A 19,536-nucleotide genomic window follows, 5' to 3' on the forward strand; every position below is an offset into this window, starting at 1 on the left:
TGAGAGACAACAATGCCAGCACACTTACACTGAGCCACAACCCCAGCGCTTCCCCTGTGGGACTGGCAGGATGTGGCAAGGAGAGGGCATGGGGTGGGGGGCTGCTCTGGGGGAGCTGGGGCATTCACTGCTTCATTTTGCTTCACTTGTAATTCTGTCTTACATAGTTTTCTTCCACTTTATCCTTATTCTGTACGAAGATGCCTTCATTCCTGAAAGGCTGATCGGGACTTAAAAAGTAAAACCATACAAACAAATAAACTGAAATAAAAAGCACCCAAATCATGAGGCTTACAAGCTGTGGGTGCCCATCCCTGGAGGGGATCCCCCAAGGCTGTGGGTGGGTCCTGGGCAGCCTAAGCTGGGGGGCAGCCGGCCCACGGCAGGGGTGGGGCTGTGGGGTCCCTCCAACCCAACTGTGCTGCAGTTCTGTGATGTTGACATCCCAGCAGGGCAGCTCCATCCAGGTGGCGCAGGGGCAGCTGGCAGTGCCCCCTGCAGAAACGACCCTATTTCCTGGCTCTTTGGGACTGGGAATGCTGCTCCCACAGCCAGGGACCCCTCTGTGAGCCTCTGGGCCAGTGTTGCCCTGGGAGATGAGAGCAGGAAAAGGTTTTAGAAAAGAAGGCGAGAATGGAGACTTGTGCTTGGGTTTGATCTTCGCTTCCAGGCAAGCAAACCTTGCCAGGAGCAGATTATAGTCTTGGAAAAGCGGCTGCATTGCTGGTGAGAGGAAAAGCTTTGGGCTCAGAGCTGAGGCTCGAGGCCATCGGGGTGAGCTCCCACCCTCAGGTGCTGCGGACATTGGCTCAGCAAGAGGTGTCCTCATTTGGTTTTGTTGCACCCCTTCATTTCTTCCTATCCCAATGGAAACTGAATCTGCAGCCTTGTTGTCCACAGACGGAACTCTGGACACTGCAGCTTCACATTTGTGTGCTGGTGTCTCAGTGCTGGAGGCTGGTGCATGCACTGAGGAGACATTCAGCACCAGCAGTTTGGGCAGCCCAGGTGCCCAAGTTGTCGGGCTCACGCAGAATTCACAGTGCTCACAGGTTCTCAGCAGGCCTGAGCTCAGTGTTGTGCTGCAGCAGCTCTTGAGCATGTTGTGAGGCAGTGTGAGCACTGCTGAGCTGTGCTGGTGGCTCATCTTATCCCAGCTCGTCCATATCTCTGGAAGCCGCTTTCACTCCTCTCCTTGGTGATATCTCCTTGTTTATTATTTTCTCACTGTTTGATCCCTCTGTGTAAGCAAGCTCAAAATGTCCTTCTCAGGCAGGGGCCCAGCCTTGCTTGGCTTGATGCTCCATTTGGAAATGCATTACATTATTCACTTGTGACCGTATTCAAAACAATCCCAGTATATGTGTGAGCTCCTCAGGGCTGTCATAAACTTGCAATGATTAAAAGCAGTAACGGGTTGGTAATGCTTAATCTTGGAAGGCGAGACTCCTCAGAGCTTTCCATAGCGTTCCTGGTGTTGCATACACTGAAACTCTTGGGGTGTGGGGACGAGAGGGTCCCCCTCTTTCCCAGAGCCCGGCTGGGGGTGGGGGCGCGGGGGCCTGAGCCCCACGGGAGGGTGATGCCCAGGGGCCGGGCAGGGTTTGCGCCCTGGGACAGGGACAATGACTGGAGCGGGGGGGGGGAGATGGAGAGTGGGGCGGTGGCCGAGATCCTGGGGCGGGGGTCGGCGTAGGGCCGAGCAGCACGGCGGGGCCCGGTGTCCCGCCCGGGTGGGCCGGGGCGGCGGTGACTCAGCCGGGAGAGGCGGGCGAGGAGGAGGAGGAGGAGGAGCAGCGGCCGCCGCAGAGCCGCTCACCTGCCCCCACCGAGCAGCAGCAGCGCCCGCCCGGCCCCGCCATGGTCCGCCGGGCCGCCGCCGTGCTGCTGCTGCTCGCCCTCGGCTGCCTCCTGGGCATCCTCCTGCTCTGCCTCGGCTCCGGGGACACGCGCGGTCCGCCGAGCTTCAAGGTGAGCGGGGAGGGACCGCGCTGCGGGGTGGGGGTCCCGGGAGCGTCCCGAGAGCCGGGCAGCCCCTGCGAGGCGGGGCGGCTCCGCGATGCGGGGCTTCCACTGCGGTCCCCGAGACGCTGCCGCTGCCGCGGGGTCGGGTCGGGCGACGGCGAGCCGGGCGCCTCCCGCTGCACTGCGGAGCGAGGAGGGATCTTGTCCATGAGAACGAGCTGCTCTTTTTTTTTTTTTTTTTTTGCATTGTACTTTCAGGCACTGGAGGAAGTTTCCAACCTACTCCTGGCTGGGGAAGTGCTCCAGTTTACTCTTTTGTTTTAAAAAATCCCATGTCCTCCGGGGACAGACAGACAGTGCAGGCAGAGCAAGCTCCTGTCCTGCCAAGTGCTTCACCCCAAACCTCTTTCTCACCCCGAGCTTTCTGAGCGAACACGGTTGCCAGCTGTGTCTTCTCTCTGGGTTTGACCAATGCCATAAAGATTAGGTTGAGAAAATGAGCTGGCTTAGCTGGGGTGATAGTCCCCAGTTGTCAGTAGACTGTAATAATTAACTCTTTCCCTGTGACACATTGCTCTGCCGCGTACTGGGGCATTTAGGACTAGGTTTATAGCTGTTTTCCAGATGGATTTCTTCCCTTTGGACAGCGGGGAAACAGATGGACCCCTGCTGAGTCCCACCTGTGTTTGCAGTGCTTTTGTCACTGTTCAAAACCTGTTCTCCTGCAGTGGAAACCTGAAGCCAGCTGTGCTTTCCTCTTCTCCTTTTCTTTCCCTGCAGGGTAGGGCTGCGCCCAGGTTCCTAAGGCTGAGCCCAGGGACCCGAGCTTTGCCCCATCTCTGGATGGAGCAAGCATAGATACAATCCAGCACAGTGACCACAGTGGGGCCATTGCCACTGAGGCACCACCCCATAGCCACTCTTGAAAACAGGAACTGTGTCCACAGCCCTGCTTGGGGCAAGAGGAGGCTGAGGCAGTGAAGCAGGGGGTGCCAGCCCCACAACCACCCAGCAGCTTCCCAGCCTGTGTCACGCTGCTCTGGGTTGAAGGTGCCCTTGGGGGGCTGGGGCGTGAGCTCCTGCTGGCCTCAGGATCAGCCCTGGGGTCAGGTTGTGGGCAGTGGCAGGAGTTGTGCCATGGCCCTGCTCCATTGTGACTGTGACGGGGGGCTGCAGGCCCATCCTGTCCCCCTGCACATCAACGTACTTGGTGGCTCGGTTCCTCATTAGCAGCAACTGCTGGATGGCAGCTTGGCTCACTGGTGAGATAAGGTTAACCCACAGCTCCACTTCTCCTTCCAGCTCCTCTGCTTGGAATATAGCCCTAAAAATACCCCAGATTATTTATTCTGCTGCCAGAGGGACTGATGTTGGGAGTGTGCTCTTCTTCCCTTCTGGGTACACAGCTGAACTTACAGCATCGCAGCCTTGCAGCTCTGAGCCATTTTCTGTCCTTCTGTGGGATCAGCGGATCCCGTGGATACACAGTTCAGCTGTCACAGTGCCACCACTGCAGTGCAAAGCTGTGCCATCTGGGGTGCTTGTGGCCAAGGCAGGGCACAGGGGCTGGCACCACGGCAGGACCTGTCCCCAAATGCCATACAGGAGCTGTTGGAGAATGAACCCTGGGTCTAGAGGGCTCTGCCCTGTGTGTGAGAAGAGGGTCTGCCCTCAGAGGCTCTTAGAGCAAAGGGTACAGGGACATGCCCACTGGGGGTGGGTTCTGCAAACCGCTCCGTGCTGTGACCCAGGTCTGATGCATCCCCCACACAGCAGCTCCAGGCTGCAGTTGGGCTGAGGCTGCACAGAAATGGGAGTTCAGTGTGTGTCCAGGTAGCACTGCTTCCCAGCTTCTGCTCAGGGAGTGCACAGAGGAAGTCAGCAGATGAAATGTGGTTGGGGGGGTGTAGGTAGGTTTTAGCCTCTGCCTCCTTCACCCCTGCAGAACTCAGGTCCTGCCCTTGGTATGGGGTCAGGGCTGCTGGCTCTGGGTTGTCCTGTGTGGCCGCAGGATCCTGCAGAGTGTGCCCAGATCTGTGCAGGCACCAGCAGGCAGCACAGCTGTCCCAGGCACACACATGTCCACTCTAGGACACACAAACACATATACATGCAAGCACCTAAATGCACATGCACACATCCACACAGGCACCCATGTGCACAGACACAAGCCTGCATGCTTGCATGCATTCTCATCCCTACATCTACATTTACAATAAACGTGCCTGCACATGCATCTACATGTACACATGCCCATGCCCATGTGCCCCCACCCGCATGCACCCCCCTGGGAGCAGGCAGACAGCTCAGCTCCATCCTGCACTTTGTCCCTGCGCATTTTCTCCTCCTAAAGGTGCACAGGGCTCCTACTGCCTGTCTGACCCAGTCATCCAGGGCAATACTGGGGATGGTGTGCAGGGCACTGGGCCCCTGGGCCACCTTCCTGCTGGCCGCAGGTCTGGTGGGCACACACATGGCACTGAGCAGCTGGGTGGTGGGGGGACCCCCCTGGGGACCCCCGCCTTCAGAGCCCTGTCCCCACCAGCAGCCCACGGGCAGGGCTGGGAGAGAAGCAGCCTGTCTGGGGGCCATGTGGGTGATAGAGGGCTTCATGCCATGCAGGTAAAGCCCTTCTCCAGGCCACGTTTAGGATGGAGGTGGTCTCACCCCAAGGAGATGCTCAGCTGGGGCGGGGTGCTTTCTGTCTCCTGCCAGAAGCAGCACAGCCGGGCACGGATGGATGCAGGATGCCCAGCAGTGCCATGTCCTTAGTGGGGTCTGGGGGCTGTGGGTGAGGTGGGAAGGGGTGGCTCCTCCTGGAGCCGAGTAACCGTGCTTGGCAGGAGGAGAGGGGTTATTTATAGCCGGAGAATGGCCGAGCCTTACAAGGGCAGGCAGGGATGAGGTGGCGGGCTGCCCTTCTTTGGAGCGCCGGGTCCCGGGGCAGCTCCCAGGTGCCCTCCCGCCCGGCGGGGCAGCACTGGGCGAGGGGAGCGCTTCCCCGTGTCCCCCCGCCCTGAGCAGCGCCTGTTCCGCTGCCCGCGGTGCCCCGGGCCGGGCCGGAGCGCAGTGCGCGTGGTGCGGACACGCTGGGCACAGCGCTGCCCGGCTGACCCTCACCTCTCCGCCTGCAGTATGGCATCGTGCTGGACGCCGGCTCCTCCCACACGGCCGTGTTCATTTACAAGTGGCCCGCGGACAAGGAGAACGACACTGGAGTGGTCAGCGAGCACAGCATGTGCGACGTGGAGGGTAAGGGCTGTCCCGGGCGCGGCGGTGGCACGTCCCCAGCTGGCACTGCCGCCTCCCCGTGCTCCGAGCGGGAGCGAGGAGGTGCGAGGAGGGGTCCTGCTCTGCTCCCTAAACCCTCCCCGCTCCCAGGGAAGATGTGCTTGGAACACACCAGCAGTTTCTCTGGCGGTTCACTGCCCAGCCCAGCGGGGAACGAGCTGTGGGCAGGGAGCTGCTGCTCAGCCCCATTCCACTGTCGCTGTGTCCGTCCACAACAACCCTCAGCCTTTCTGAGCACTCGGGGTGGGGGTGGGAGCAAAGCCTCTCCCCAGGCATCCTCCCCCCACCCCCATGGCTGCAGGGTGATGCAGTTTCCCTCTCTGCAGGTCCCGGCATCTCCAGCTACAGTTCCAAACCTCCGGATGCTGGGAAAAGCTTAGAGCATTGCCTGAGCCAGGCTATGAGAGATGTGCCCAAGGAGAAGCACGCAGGCACTCCACTCTACCTGGGTGCCACAGCTGGCATGCGCCTGCTCAGGTGAGAGTTAACCCTGCTGTGCTGCAGGGGTTTGGGGATGTCCCTGCAGGTATGCAACCCTTCCCCACCTGCCTGCAGCTCTTGCTCTGCTCCTTGCACTACCGTGTCTCCATCTCTCCTGCAGAATTGCAGACCCACAGTCCTCAGATGCTGTCCTCAGTGCAGTGATGGCCACACTCAAGTCATACCCCTTTGATTTTCGGGGAGCAAAGATCCTGTCGGGGGAAGAGGAGGGGGTGTTTGGCTGGGTCACAGCAAATTACCTCCTGGAGAACTTCATCAAGGTGAGCAGGGGCATGCAGCTGGGCCAGCAGGACAGCCAGGCTGCCCTGCAGCTCACCATGTCCTACACCCACCACTGTCTCCCTGCCTAGCGTGGTTGGCTTGGGGAATGGATCCAATCCAAGAAGAGGACGCTGGGGGCCATGGACTTCGGAGGTGCTTCCACGCAGATCACTTTTGAAACTAGTGATGCCATTGAAGATCCCAAAAATGAAGTGATGCTGAAGCTGTATGGCCAGCCATATAAGGTGTACACCCACAGCTTCCTCTGCTATGGAAGGGACCAAGTCCTCAAGAGGCTGCTCTCAAAGATCCTCCAGGTATTGGCACGTGCTCACCTGCCACCACCCCAGCATTCATACAGAGTGGGAGGTACCAGACTCCTTACAAGCACCATGCGTTGGACTTTTGACTGCCCCCCTGGGTTCAGCAGGGGGGGCTGGGGAGGGATGATTTGCAGAGACCCAAGGGTTGGCAGCCCTCTTGCTTCCCCTGCAGGCATCTCGTAGCCCTGTTCACTAGGATGGGACAGCTGCACACATTTCCCAGCCAACTCAACTCAGTGCAACTCAGCTCAAAAGCCACCACTGGGTTTTGCCCCTTAAGCCTCTCCCACAGTCCCAGGGCTTCCTCCCCTCTCCCTAAGCCTGTGTCAATTATCTCCAGACACTGGTGGCAACTGCTGGCTTCTGTGCTCCTCTGCGTCCTGCTGCCCAGGCTCATCAGCACCTCCCAACCAGGAACTGGAGGCATCGCAGCACGGGCTGTGGCACAGGGGAGCTGGGATGATGTGTGTTGCTCCTCCGGCAGGCTGAGAACTACCAAGGAACTGTTGCCAATCCTTGCTGGCCCACGGGCTACCGCAAGAGTCTGTCACTGAGCAGCATCTATGACAGCCCCTGCACAGAGAAGGAGAAGCCTGGTCTTCCCCTCAACACCACCGTCATCATGTCTGGCACTGGGAATGGGAACCTCTGTGCTGTGCATGTCAGCAAGCTCTTCGACTTCACCAACTGCTCTTTCTCCCGCTGCTCCTTTGATGATGTTTTCCAGCCTGAGGTTTCAGGAAACTTCATTGTAAGTTCCAGCACAGAGCAGGCTGGTGGGCTGGCAGTGTGGAGGGCACAGGTGTCACGTGGCAGCAAAGCCAGACCACAGCTCTGCAAGGGTTTGCCACCAGCTTGTCATACAGCTGCTTCCATTCCTCCATTAGGCCTTCTCTGCCTTCTTCTACACGGTGGACTTCATTCAGACAGTGATGGAGAGACCTGTACACTTGCCCAGTGACCTGAAGGATGCTGCCGAGGCCATCTGTGCAACCAGCTGGAATGAGGTGGGCTCCCCAGGGAAGAGAGGGCAGCTTTGCATGGCTCACAACTCAGAGAGCATCCCTCAGAGGGGCCTGGGTGTCCTGGCACCCTCCCATCCCATGCAGCAGGGAGAGGGTTGATGATGGTTCCCACATGGGGCTAAGAGGGGCTCAGGGGGGTATGAGCAGCACCTGGTGAGCCAGGTGCAATCACCCAGAGCCTCAGGCTACAGAAACATCCTGGACCCTACTGGCTTGATCTCTTCTCTCTGTCCCTCCATGGTCCCATTCAGCTGTACCAGAAAGCTCCCAGGCTGGAGAAGAGGCTGCCCGATTACTGTGCTACCAGCGTGTTTGTTTATCTGCTCATCACAAAGGGCTACAACTTCAACAATCGTTCCTTCCCCAATATTGCCTTCCAGAAAAAGGTAGGTAACAGTGGGGCACACAGCCATCCCATGGTATTCATTCAGCACTGGGACAAAAAGTAAGGGAGATGAGCCCACACCAAGAGCTGGAAAATGTGCAAGGGAGGGTCCTTGGGAACAGGAGCAGGATGGGACTCCCAGTTTTGGGGTATATATTTTGGAAACAAATGAACTGAGTTAACTGTAGGGTGGTCACTGAGTCAGGAAATTCGAAGTCCACCAGTTTCTCCTTGTTCCTCCAAACAGTGGAGATCTCAAACAACACAGGCTTGTTGGGAAGTGAGTTCAGGGTGGGACCCCAGCTTTGCAGAGTCCCACCACGTACCTGGGGCATGGGAGGGGCAGGAAGGTCAGGACTGACCCAGGCACATAAAATCCTCTTCCCATCAAATGAGGCCAATTAAGAATATGGACACTGACCCACCAGGGCACTGTTTGTGCCTGGGCTGACCGGACCCACAGGTGAGCAGGGACTTGGTGCTGTGAGCTGCCCTCCATTGGGCTGACAGTGGAAGGTCCCCTGGAAGGCCTGCAGAGCTGGGCTGACCGGAACGGTGACCATGCTGTGCTGTTTCCAAAGGCAGGAGAAACATCCATCGGTTGGGCCCTCGGCTACATGCTGAACCTCACCAACATGATCCCAGCAGAGGAGCCTGCTTCCCACAGAAGCATGCTGTACAACTACTGGGTCATCCTCATCCTGCTCTTTGTGATCACCACCCTGACAACTCTGCTGACTGCTGTCTACCTGCTCCGGCACAGCAAGTCCAGCACAATCTAACCATGGGACAGGACAGGCCTTCTCTGCAGCACTCAGCACCGTCCTTCCTGCTGGAGTCTTCATGGCCTGAGTACTTGGGATGCAGCAAGTGCTCAGAGACACCCTCCCCGACACCTGATGCTGTCTGCCCCAGAAGGAAAGCTGCCCCTTTTTGCCCTCCCCTTGCTTTCAAGCTGCAGAAAGAGGGGGATAAAAGAGGAAGAGAATGTCTTAAGGGATTCCAAGTGCTACTCAGGGACAGATGCTGGAGCAGGCTTGAGGTCTGGACATTTGAACCTGGGGTATTTGTCTGCCTCTTGACCTTGGCTGGTCCGGGCCAGTAAGCCCAGACAACTGTATTCTCATATACATGGGGGAGGTGGGAAACATTACTCTAGTCCTTATAGATGATTCACTACCTGTCCCTGGAGAACCAGCCCAGCCATTCAGGGGAGCTCTGAGCATCACCCTGAACTTAACTGTCTTTCTGATTGATGCACAAACCCCACTGAACTCCCTGGGGCCAAATCCTCACCTGGACTTCCACCTGTCTCAGCTCAGGGCCACCGGGACGGGGCTTAGCAACAAGCAGAGCAGGCGGCTTCCCATGACCCCCAGCAATCAGACGCAGTGCCTTCCTCATTCCTGCGGTTCCTACACCAGTCAGCTCTGCCACAAGTGCTGCCTTGTGTTCCCAGGTGTGTGACTGCTTCAGCAGGGGCTTGGACTTGCTGCAGGAGCAGTGCTTTGTGTTGCTTGAAGGTTCGAGCCCTGTGTCACCCCAAGGCAGACAGCTGGGAGGATGTGCCTTTATTTCTGAATGAGTGAAGAAAAAAAACAGGGACATGGGAATGTGCAGGAAGGCTTGTGGGCTTTGTTTCCTTTTGTTTTGTTGGTTCTTTTTTTATAATCAGAAATAAATCTTTGTAACCACTCCTGCAGCTTTGTTGGTGTCACGGCAATGGGCTGACAAAGCCTGGCTGTGCTGCAGTAACGGGGGCACCAGTGGGCTTCTCTGGGACACAACTGCATGCCCAGCTTTACCCGAAGGACTCACTCCCTTTAAGCCTGCCTGGTGCTCAGACACAGCCATGGCTTTGTATGCACTCCCAGCCTGCAGAATCCCCAAAGAGAGGCCAGGCTGGACTTAAAGCCTGGGATCAGGCCCACCTGGAAATGGAAGTTTCAGCCAGCCTAGCTGAGAAGTTCAGGCTTTCCAAACACGGTCATCCCAAAGGTGCACGCTGGCAGCTCTGCTCTGTGCAGTCCCTGCACTCCGGGACACACAGGAAGGGCTCTGGTGGCCATGCAGGGCAGACACATAGTCTGCAGCACTCCAGTTTGTCAGGGCAGGCTGCTCTGAGCTGCCAGGCTTCCAGAACCACCCGGACAAATGCACGGAGTCCATCCCAGCTCCTCAGCCCCATCTGCTCACAGACTGCTGCCCAACCAAGTGCCTCAGGAGGGAAGCAGCTTCTCACTGCCCTCCTTGTTCTCACAGCACCATTTCTGCTCCACGGGTTTCCACACCGACTGACATCCTGCCCTGTTCTCATCGCGTTCCTGCAGCACCGTGCTCTGCTTAGTGCGTCCGTTTCTCATTTCATGTTCTGACATCTTCCCATCTCCGCATAGGAGCAAAGAGGATTCTGGCTCAGACGACGTTCCAACGCTTCCTCCCTCCTTTCCCTTTCCCAGCACAGCAGCTCCCTCCCGCGGCTCCGCTCGGGTTCTGTGCTCGGCTCTCAGGCGGAAGGAAGCGCTTCTGCTCCCCCCGAGAAGCCGAACTGCTGCCGCCCCGCTGTAAGGAGGAGCTTTGCTGCAGCTCCCAGGCTGGGCTCCTGTGGACTCAGAGACCCGATTTTTCTGCTTCTACATACAGCAGAGGGGACGCGTCCAGGTGATGTTTGTGACCTGCACTCCAGCTCCTTCCATTCCACTGCCAGACATTACTTCCACCACAGTGTGTGTTCAGCTCAGAACTTTTATTGGGTGCCCACACACAATTGCTGGGGATTCCTCTGAGCTCCCAGCACCACTGCAGAAGTCTTCCATGCTGCAGGGGCACACCAGGCAGACAGAAGGGCTGAGGGCAGGAGCAGCAGGATGTGGGCACAGCAAGCTGTGCTCCTGGCTACTCCACGACGTCCCCATATTTGTTCCTCCTCACAGGGGGTGACTCTCTCTCTGCATCCTCTTGGCCAAGCAGATTGTCTGCAACAGACAAGAGCAAGCTCCTTGGACCCCAGATAATCCCAGCATATTTGGCAGGGGCAAGCAGAGAAGCACAGAGCCCTGTTGAAGTGCTTAAGACCTCTTCAGCTTTACTGAGCCTCTGTAGCACAATAATAACGGGGATAGCAAGAGGCAGACACAGGAACCCCCAGCGTGTCCACTCCATTGTGTTCTTTCCCAATGAGTGGTGGCTCTTGAGCACAGTTTGCCCTGGCCCTATTCCTCCTACAGCAAACAAAAAGCCCCAGCTCTTGTGAATGTACAGAACAGTCAGACCAGCAGGCAGCAGCTGTGCTGGGAGCTGCTGAGCAGGACGTGGGCACAGAGTGCTGCAGGGCACTGGGGTGAGGGCGGGCAGGGTGCTCAGGCAGCCCTGAGCTGCTGCCACCCCAGGGAACTGCTGCAGTCCCGTGAGAGGGGGGTCCTCAACTGGAGGGTGCCACCATGGGACATGAGGGATTGTGACGAGGATGCAGACAGCAACCAGTTTAGTTATGAGAAGGAACAGCAAAGAGCCACAGCAGGGAAGAACTAAGTCAGTCCCAGGGAGAGCTGCGGGAGAGACACAAAACCCACCTGCGGGCTGAGGCACTCTGTCAGCCGTGCTGTGCTCCTGCGGGGACGTGCCCGTCTCCAAATAAATCCAGAAGTCCGAGCACTTCTGTGTCTCTGCTCTGGTCACCGTGTAGCTGGCCAAGGACCCCGCCGCTGGACAGACCAGCGTGCGAGTGTCCTTCCTCTATCGCGGGCTGTGCAGCCCCTGCGAGCAGCGCCCGATCCCTCCGGGCACTGGGGAGCGGGAGGGCGATCGGCCAACAACCACCAACGCGTCTCTGCTCCCTCCGGCCCGGGCTGTGCTCCCCGCGGGGCCGGAGCCGTCACTGGGAAGTGGGGGGGGGTCGGCGCGGGGACTCACCCACAGACAGCAGCAGGTTCCACTGCAGCGCGTACGGCAGCCTCCTGTTCACCAGCTTCTGCACGGCAAACGCAGCGCCGCTGCCTGTCCCAACAGAAGCCGGGCGTCCTGACCACGCCGCCGCCAGGGCCATGGGGGGTGTGGGGGGGATGGTGGCAGTTAGCACCGGGGGCAGCCCCTCCCGCCGCGTTCCTCCGCCCCGTACCTGCCACGAAGGTGCCGATGCCCTTCATGAAGGCGTGGGCCTGGCAAGCCGCGTACTGCTGCAGCGCCTGCGGAGACACCGTCAGCTCGGTGATACCGGCCCGGCCCGGCCCGCTCCCCCCGCTCCCATCCGCACCGGGTGTTTGGCGGCCACGCTGTCCTCCACCCGCCGCAGCCCGAGGTTCACCATCACGGGGCCGCCCGTTCCCGCAGCGCCGCCCGCACCGCCCCTTCCGGCGCTGCCATGGCGGAGCCGTCGGGGCCGCTCGGGGTGCTGCGGGACGGCGCGGACCGATACATCTGTTACTGCCGTCCCGCGCCCGACCCCGGTTCTGCCGCCACCGTCTAGTGAGTGCCGGGCGGGGCGGGGCGGGGCGGGGCGGGGGGCGACGGGGCCCGGCCTGAACCTCTGCCCCGCAGCGTGACCGACGCGCTGGAGGTTTGGGCCGGGCGGCTCGGCGGGGATCCGGCGGAGGACGGCGTCGCGGAGCTCAGGTGGGCGCCCGGCGGGGGAGGGAGCGGGACCCGGAACCTCCGTTAGTCCGTCCGTCCCCCGCCGGGCTGCGGGTCCCGGCTCACCGCGCTCCGTCCCGGCAGGGCAGCGCTGTGCCGCGGGGCCGCCTCGCTGGGGCTGCGGGACGGTGCGGCCGCGCTGCGGCTGCGGGAGGGGAACGAGGCGCTGCTGCTTCCCCGGCTGCCCGCTGCCGAGGCGCGGGCGCAGCTCCGGGCGCTGCTGTTCGCCATGGCCGCCCGCGTCCTGGACCTGGAGGAGCGTCTGGAAGGTGCGGCCGCGGGACCGGGGGGAGAGGGGCGGGGGGGTCGCGAACGTCGGAGGGACCCGGCGGGAGGGGGGGGGTCTTTACTGCATCCGTCCTCTCCCGCTGCGGTTGCCGTGTGCCTCCGGGTGGGGCCGTCCGGGAGCGCCTCGCGCAGGATCCCCCGCGTGGAAGCCGCTCTCCGCGTGCGGCAGCACAGCCGTGTTCTCACGGCGTCTCCGTGTGCAGAGAACTGGGAACTGTTGGGCACAGAACTGCTGGGCAGGTGCTGGTGTGAGCTGTGACCCTTGCTCCTGTCACACAGTGCTGGGCGCGCTGAGCTACAGCCCTGAGAAGAGAATCCCCCAAAGCCAGAAGCCCGTCCTGCCAGGTGAGTGGTTCTGGGGGCTGCACTGCACGCTCAGTCGCTTCCTTACCCCAGGAGCCCCCCGTGGTGCTGAACCCCCTTCACCACGGCTGCTGCCCCAGCTGCTGTCAGTGCCCTCTGGTGCAAGGAGGGCCTGGCTCAGTGCTCCTGAGGCGTGCGGTGTGTCACGGGCAGGCAGTGTGCCCGTCTGCAGGGGAGGGCTGCTGTTGATGCTCCCCCAGACTGAAGGCCCTGGCAGCTCCCCTGGGCCTTCCTGCCTCACTATGGCCGCCCGAGGTGCTCCTAGGGCTCAGAAGGGCCTGCAGGGCTGCCAGAGCCCCCCGCTGACCTCTTGCTTTCCCTGTCCCTCCCCTCACACCTGAGGCAGATCCCAGCCCCAGAAAGAACAGGGCTGCTGGCTCCGCTTTGCCAGCAAAGAGGAAGATCCCGGGAGAGTCCCTCATTAACCCTGGCTTCAAAAGGTATGTGCTGCTCCACAGCCCAGTGCTGGGCCTGAGATCTGCTGGGCCATGCTTTGCAGGGTGCACAGCTCGGTCTGGCATGTGACTCCTTGTATCCTCTTCTAGCAAGTCTACTCCATCTGGAGTGGACTTTGAAGACTCGTGACTTGTGTTGTTCCACCTTTTCAACAGTAGCCGTGAGGTCTGCCTGCACCGTGCTGCTCTGCAGGTGTGATGCATGCAGGGCTGGGAGCTGTGTGGGGCAGGCAGGACCTGCAGGCAGCGCCAGGCAGACTCGATGGGCAGCAGCTCCTTGGCTGTGCTGGGCACAGCTCTGGGGCAGGTGAGCCAGCGGTGACAAGGTGGTGGCTTTTTGTCTTGCAGCTTTTCCCTGCTGACAGGTGCCACTCCTGTACCCCACTTGCTATGAGTTGCTGGGGTTTTTTAAAGAGCGTTGAGAGATAATTTATAAAGGTTGTCTGTGCTTGTCTTATTGCCAGTAAAGATGGTACCCAGCCAGCATGATGGTGTGTGCATCGTTTCATTCTACACTTCCATTGCTCTGCAGCCAGTTTCAGCTCAATCTGGGAGCTCAAGGGCTCCAAGGAATGTACTGTCCCACCAGTTTTGTACCCGTGGATGGGTGGGTGACTGGTGAGAGCCTCTCCAAGTCATATGCAGGGGGCAGCTACAGTGGCTGGTCACTCCAGACACTCTTGTCTTGCTTGCAAAGCCTTTATTGATTTCCAAATGCTCTGATACATACATGGCTTGGATTTTTCCCACTTCATCCCCATCCCTGTCCCAAATCTGCTCTAGAGAGCTTCCTAGCAGCAAGTCCTGGTGGGACGTTGCCCTCTGCTCCCCTGGGTGGGGCAGTGGTGACAGGGCAGGGTGCTGCAGTGTCCCCCCCAGCTCCATTCCCAGGGCTTTACTGTGACTGTGCCAGTTCCCCTCGCCCTGTGATGCTGTTTATGGACACCCTGCAGTGCCTGCTGTCCTGGCCACAGACACACTTAGGGCAGCTTGTGTGGTGGGAGGCTGCAGGGATTCCCACTGCAGTGTGCTGCCCTCCAAGCAGCTTTTCTTCCCTAGCCCCTGCTGTTCCCCTCAGCATTGCCCAGTTCTGTTACAAGCAGTGCCCATGCCTGTACCCATCCTTAATGCTTGAGGGACTGCAGAGCGGGTCAGGGGTATCCCGGCCAGGCAGGGAGGGTGACATGAGAAGCAAGAAAGTGTTGGCAGGCTTGACGCAAGGTACCTTGGGTGCCAGCTGGGAAAATCTGGGTGCTGATGCTCTGCCCTCCCAAGCACGTGTGGGCAGGATGGCGATGGGAGCAGCAGGACCAGGTGGTGCTGAGCTGCTGCCTGGCCCTGTGCCCACCTGGGCATCTGCCCGGCTCACTGTGGGGACCGGACAACGGAGCGGTAGGCCTGCACAATCTCCTCACTGCTGGGACAGGTGTATTTGAACTCCTTGGTTTCAGCAGCATTATTAAGGTAGCGCCACACTGCATGCAGGTCCTTGGGGATGCCGAAGTGGCGGTAATGCTGGCAGACGATCTGTGGGCAGAAATAGCCCATTGCTGTGTGCCCATGGCGTGCTCAGGGGGCCCTGCAGCTGGGAGCTGGTGGTGCTCACTGGTAGGAGCCAGGGAGGATGGCATGGGGCAAGAGGACATCGCTGGCATAGCACAGGATAGAGGGGGGTGTGGGCTGGAGCTGTGGGGTGCCAGGCAGCCACCTGAGGGGTACAGCGAGCCAGGGGATGGAACAGGGGAAAGGGAAGTTGCTGCAGGCAGGTGGCAGGTGAGCACCCAGGAGGAGGTGAGAGCGTGGGGCAGGCAGCACCAAGGAGGCAAGGCAAGGAAAGGCAGCGTGTGGTGGGGACAGCCATGCACCTGCACGATGTTGAGCTTGGGCAGCAGGTTGCAGTCTGCCAGCGTCAGGTGGTCGCCATCGAGGAAGCGGCGCTGGGAGGTGCGGAGGTGGGGCTCACGGGCCAGCTCATGCTCCAGGGGTGTGCTCAGGTACTCATCCAGCTTCAGCAGGGCCTTCAGCAGGTTCCGCTGCAGCGCTGTGTAGGGCGGCAGCAGCGTGCAGTCAGGGCAGCAGGCAGCCCCCTGCCCTTGCTCTGCCTGCACTGTGCCTGCACCGTGCCTGCCTGGTCCAGGCTGGCGCTGCCTCTGCCCCCGCCCCCCACGGGGCGCGGCACGGCACAGCCTGCCCCTCAGCTCCTCACCCTCATCCTGAGCAGGTACCGGGTTCTTTATGTAGGTGGAGAACTTGTGGAAGATGTCGTTTCCAGCCAGCCTCGACTCCTTGTACCGCGGGACCAGGCTGGGGAACCTGCGGCGACATAAGCACAGCTGGGGAAGGAGACAGCAGGGCTGGGAGCTGCCCCTCCCGCCCCTTCCTCAGCTCCTCCACCCCTCCTTAGCCCCTCTCAGGGCAGCGCCGGCCACTGACGTGGGGGGGGCCAGCCTGGCCTCCAGGAAGTCCTCGATGGTGACTGTGTCGGTCTTGGAGTCTCCGTTGTAGAGCAGAACGGGCAGCTGAGCGCCGGGCGCAAAGTCCTTCAGCACATCCAGTGCCCTGCAGGAGAGAAGAAGCTGCTGATGCCCGCGTTGCTCGGGGATCTACAGCGCACCGGGACCCGGCGTGTCCTGGGCAAAAGGATGAGGTTCTCCGGGGGCTGTTCCTGCCCTGAGTTTGCCTATGGCGGCTCCTCCCAAGAAGTGACCGCCGCCCTTCCTTAGAGTAATGGTGGGCAGCCAGGGGGTACAGCAGGTGTCCTCGGCCCCTTTCCCACGTGGCGAGACCTCCCCGCACCCTCCGGGTGCCCACGGCAGGGCTGTCCCACCCCACGCCCCCAGACCGGCAGAGCGTCGCGGGGCACCGCTCACCTCTTGGTGTCCACGGTTGTGAGGGTGAAGGGAGCTCCTTTGAGCCGCAGCACCATGAAGAGGCGCTGGCAGAAGGGGCAGTTCCCAATGTTCTCTCCATCCTCGCTCGCCTGCGGGCAAAGTCAGAGCTCAACCGCCACGCTCCGGTGCAGCCCCCGCGGCGGCCGAGGCAGCGGTCGGACGCTGATGGCGATGCTGGCGGCCCCGGCATTCGCAGGCAGCGGCAGCCGCGACCCCTGGACCGGCCACCCCCGGCCCCGGTCGGGTCCTCACCTTGACGAAGAGCTGGATCTGGGGCTTCTCGTCCATGCTGGGCGGTGGCTGAGCGGTGACTGTGCAGTGAGTGCCCGTGCCGGAGCTGCGGCCCCTCCCAACCCACATTCCTCCCCGGGGTGCTCCCGCTCCCACCCACGCGTGGCCCCACGGCACAGAGGGGCCGCCCCGTCGCGGGGCCCCGCGACCGCAGCGGAGCGGCAAAGGGCGGCTCTGCCCGAGGTGTGTGTGTGTGTCAGGGGGTGCTGTGCCCCTCGGCGCTCCGTGCCCCCCCAACCCGCTATTCCCGCACCGGCTCCAGGCGATGTCCGCGCCGTGCCCCTACCCTGGGCACTGTGAGCCGCTCCTTACCCCCTGCCCAGCCACCCCCCCCCGGCCCGTTCCGCAGAATTGGAATTCCCACTACCCAGCCTCGCTGGCTCCAGTTATTTTTTATTTAAAACAATCATTATTTTCACATTTCATTTTCTTTTTTTCTTTATGCTAGCAATGTACAGGCTCCTCCGGAGCACCCTCACCCACCGGGGTGCCTCACGCTCGGTGCCGTGCATAGCACAGGAGCTGCTCCTGCGGCGGTGCGGGGGGAGGCGAGCTGGGAAGCGGGGCCAAACTCAGGAAAGCAAACAGTGTTAAGGCAGCGGGCACCCCGCCCTGGGCAATGAATGTGCCGCTCCAGCCCGGCTGCCGTGGGGCACCTTTCTGCACGGCCCTCCCGCACCTGGAGCAGGGAGGGCACGCGGCCCCCAGGCTCTGCTGGGTTCTCTGCGAGGGGCACAACGGCTTTGCCGAGCACCCAAGGGCGGCGGGACGGCACCGGGTGGGAGCGCAGGTGTCTCCTTGCACGAGTAGCCCCACAGGTGCAGCAACAGGGCGGCTGTGGGACGAGCACACGGCCCTGAATGAAGCAGGGCAGGGGGCCGTGCCCACCTTTTGGTGCCCGGAGGGGGCTGAGCTGTCCCCACTCCCAGGCCACACCTGGATACCTACAGGCGACACGGTCCCTCCTTTCCCTGGTGGCAAAGGGCAAACCCAAAGCGCTCGCTCTTGCCCCCTGCACCACCCAGGGACTGGCTAGTTTCCAGCATGCCATAAAAAATATATGGTCTGAAAAATCTGAAAATAGAGCTTATCTCCCCCCCCCAGTTTTTCCCCTATTGAAAATACTGTATATTGTATCACAGTCTCTAGTAGGTGGCACACTGGACTGGCGGTCTGTGGGCGCAGCAGAGGGCAAGGTGGCATTGCTTCCACCCCAGGTCCATCCTCGAGCAGGGGCAGCAGCAGCCCCATCCCACACCCCCGCAGCACTGCCCCCACCACAGTGAGCCCGGGGTGCTGGAGCTGCCCCGTTGCACGCTGGGCGGGAGGTGGGCACAGGCAGCACAGTATGGGCAGCAGGGCATGGCCACCTCGGAGGGGGTGGGAGCCCTGTGGTGCAGGGGGTTGGCCAGGTTAGCAGTCCAGGCTCAGCAGTCACCCCTGTGATGTGGCTGTGAGCCGCTGAAAAGCTGCAGTCTGGAGGTGTCGGGCACAGCCCCCCATGGGTGAGCAGGTGGCAGGACCATTTGCAGAAAGGAGGGCTGCCGCCGTCCTGAGAGTGCCTGCCCTAGCCCAAGGTGATGCTGTACATGGACGGGCACAGCACCACTGCCAGCTGCTGTCCTTCCCTGCTTAACAGCTTGGGTACTGCTGCCAGGATAACCAGTGCCCTGGTGCGCTGCCCTGCCCTTGCCCTTACCCCTCGAGGTTGTTTCCAGGCTCAGAAACCATCCTGGGTGCAGCAGCTCCTTCTCAGTATCTCCAGTGAACCAACACTCCTGCACTGGGCCGTGGCCATGGAGAACAGGATGGGTGACAGCAGAATGGTGGCACAGCTGCAGCACTGACCTGTGCCTGCTGTGGGGCACAGGAAGCAGGGGCTCGCGGCAGGCAGGGGGGCAGGGCAGGGACCTGGAGGACGTGGTTGGGGGCAGAGGGGAGAAACAGCTGGTGCCAGCGTGTGAAATACCCTGTGAAATACTCCCCTGCCCCACCATGTGCCTCTTGGTGCAGGTGGTGGTGCCCTGCCCCAGGGATGGCACCGAGTGCCCAGAGCAAGCCAGGGGAGTCAGGACAGAGCAGGCCCTGGGGCATGGCAGTGAGCAGGGGGCTCAGGGGGGTGAGGGCACAGCAAGGTCCTGGCAGCAGCACCAGCAGCAGCGATCAAACGAGGGTGAAGCACCAAAGCTCCAGCCCCTGCCGTGCTGGGCCACTGAGCCCCTGTGATACCATGGCCAGCATCAAGCCCAGCAAGAGATGGAAACCAGGAGAAAGCAGCAGTCCTTCCTCAGACCACACCAGGGCCAGGCCTGGGCTGGGACAGAACAGGGGCATTTCCATAGCCAGGAGTCCCTGGGGTGAGTGCAACGTGGCTGTCTGAAGGCACCACTCTCACTGGCCTCCCTCTCCACCCTGGGATGTGTGAGGCTGGTGGCACTGGCATTATATCCTTCTCTTCACAGTCTGTTCGTGGCATGAGTCAGCCCGACGAGCTGGTGAGGACGGCAACCCCAGGTATGGCACAGGGACACAGCCCCGGAGCTGAACGGGACAAGGCAGGCTGGGGTGGCAGCTTGCAGGGTCCATCAGGGCTGATGCTGCACCCACTGCATCCTCCTCAGCAGCAGGGCAGGAGGAGGAAACCATTCACATCCCCATGCCTGCTGCATCCACTTGATGGGGGCGAAAGGAGGGGAAAGGCAAAAGTGTTCAATGGCATCACAACCTGGGGATGTGGCTCCTCCTCAGCTCCTCAGCACAGCGTGTCCGTGTTAAATGACAGCTGAGCCTGGGGACACACAGATGACAGGGCTCAGGCCCCTCCTCCCCTGATGAGCACCCTCACGTCTAGCCCCATCTGGCCTTGAT

At 60.8% G+C, this 19,536-nt stretch overlaps 5 protein-coding genes across 14 annotated transcripts in view; 2 read left to right on the forward strand and 3 right to left on the reverse strand.

Annotated features, from left to right (window-relative positions):
* The first annotated feature begins 1,776 nt into the window (after positions 1-1,776).
* Positions 1,777-9,447, forward strand: ENTPD2 (ectonucleoside triphosphate diphosphohydrolase 2). The gene is made up of 9 exons (XM_015878723.2): positions 1,777-1,971; positions 5,100-5,217; positions 5,583-5,733; positions 5,858-6,017; positions 6,108-6,335; positions 6,826-7,092; positions 7,229-7,348; positions 7,618-7,752; positions 8,333-9,447. The coding sequence occupies exons 1-9, from the start codon at positions 1,861-1,863 to the stop codon at positions 8,531-8,533; spliced, it is 1,491 nt and encodes a 496-aa protein (XP_015734209.1). The 5' UTR covers positions 1,777-1,860; the 3' UTR covers positions 8,534-9,447.
* A 1,031-nt stretch (positions 9,448-10,478) lies between these two features.
* On the reverse strand, positions 10,479-12,199 carry TMEM141 (transmembrane protein 141). Of its 3 annotated transcripts, none has more exons than XM_015878730.2 (5): positions 12,004-12,199; positions 11,869-11,935; positions 11,664-11,747; positions 11,324-11,455; positions 10,479-10,726 (listed from the first exon to the last, which is right to left on the reverse strand). In XM_015878730.2, exons 1-5 carry the CDS (start codon positions 12,055-12,057, stop codon positions 10,647-10,649), a joined length of 417 nt encoding a protein of 138 aa, XP_015734216.1. In that variant the 5' UTR covers positions 12,058-12,199; the 3' UTR covers positions 10,479-10,646. The 3 variants fall into 3 exon arrangements, with proteins under 3 accessions (XP_015734216.1, XP_015734214.1, XP_015734215.1); XM_015878728.2 differs by having other exon boundaries at positions 11,664-11,771; positions 12,004-12,113; XM_015878729.2 differs by having other exon boundaries at positions 11,664-11,935.
* Positions 12,086-13,972, forward strand: PAXX (PAXX non-homologous end joining factor). Of its 2 annotated transcripts, XM_015878727.1 has the most exons (6): positions 12,086-12,215; positions 12,288-12,362; positions 12,465-12,649; positions 12,948-13,013; positions 13,378-13,471; positions 13,577-13,972. In XM_015878727.1, exons 1-6 carry the CDS (start codon positions 12,112-12,114, stop codon positions 13,614-13,616), a joined length of 564 nt encoding a protein of 187 aa, XP_015734213.1. In that variant the 5' UTR covers positions 12,086-12,111; the 3' UTR covers positions 13,617-13,972. The 2 variants fall into 2 exon arrangements, with proteins under 2 accessions (XP_015734213.1, XP_032304062.1); XM_032448171.1 differs by lacking the exon at positions 13,577-13,972 and having other exon boundaries at positions 13,378-13,570.
* A 197-nt stretch (positions 13,973-14,169) lies between these two features.
* CLIC3 (chloride intracellular channel 3) lies at positions 14,170-16,752 on the reverse strand. Its single transcript, XM_015878726.2, has 6 exons — positions 16,630-16,752; positions 16,357-16,466; positions 15,920-16,045; positions 15,693-15,799; positions 15,352-15,527; positions 14,170-15,013 (listed from the first exon to the last, which is right to left on the reverse strand). The coding sequence occupies exons 1-6, from the start codon at positions 16,735-16,737 to the stop codon at positions 14,852-14,854; spliced, it is 789 nt and encodes a 262-aa protein (XP_015734212.1). The 5' UTR covers positions 16,738-16,752; the 3' UTR covers positions 14,170-14,851.
* A 291-nt stretch (positions 16,753-17,043) lies between these two features.
* Positions 17,044-19,536, reverse strand: part of ABCA2 (ATP binding cassette subfamily A member 2) — a 30,539-nt gene continuing 28,046 nt past the window's right edge. For 6 of the 7 annotated variants that reach the window (XM_015878722.2, XM_015878718.2, XM_015878721.2 and 3 more), the window contains one exon: positions 17,044-19,456. In XM_015878722.2, coding sequence (XP_015734208.1) covers positions 19,421-19,456 — 36 coding nt within the window. In that variant the 3' untranslated portion in view covers positions 17,044-19,420. The remainder of the gene's footprint in view (positions 19,457-19,536) is intronic. The other variant, XM_015878717.2, reaches the window with a different exon arrangement.

This window comes from Coturnix japonica, chromosome 17, assembly GCF_001577835.2.
Source record: "Coturnix japonica isolate 7356 chromosome 17, Coturnix japonica 2.1, whole genome shotgun sequence".
Lineage (NCBI taxonomy): Eukaryota > Metazoa > Chordata > Aves > Galliformes > Phasianidae > Coturnix > Coturnix japonica.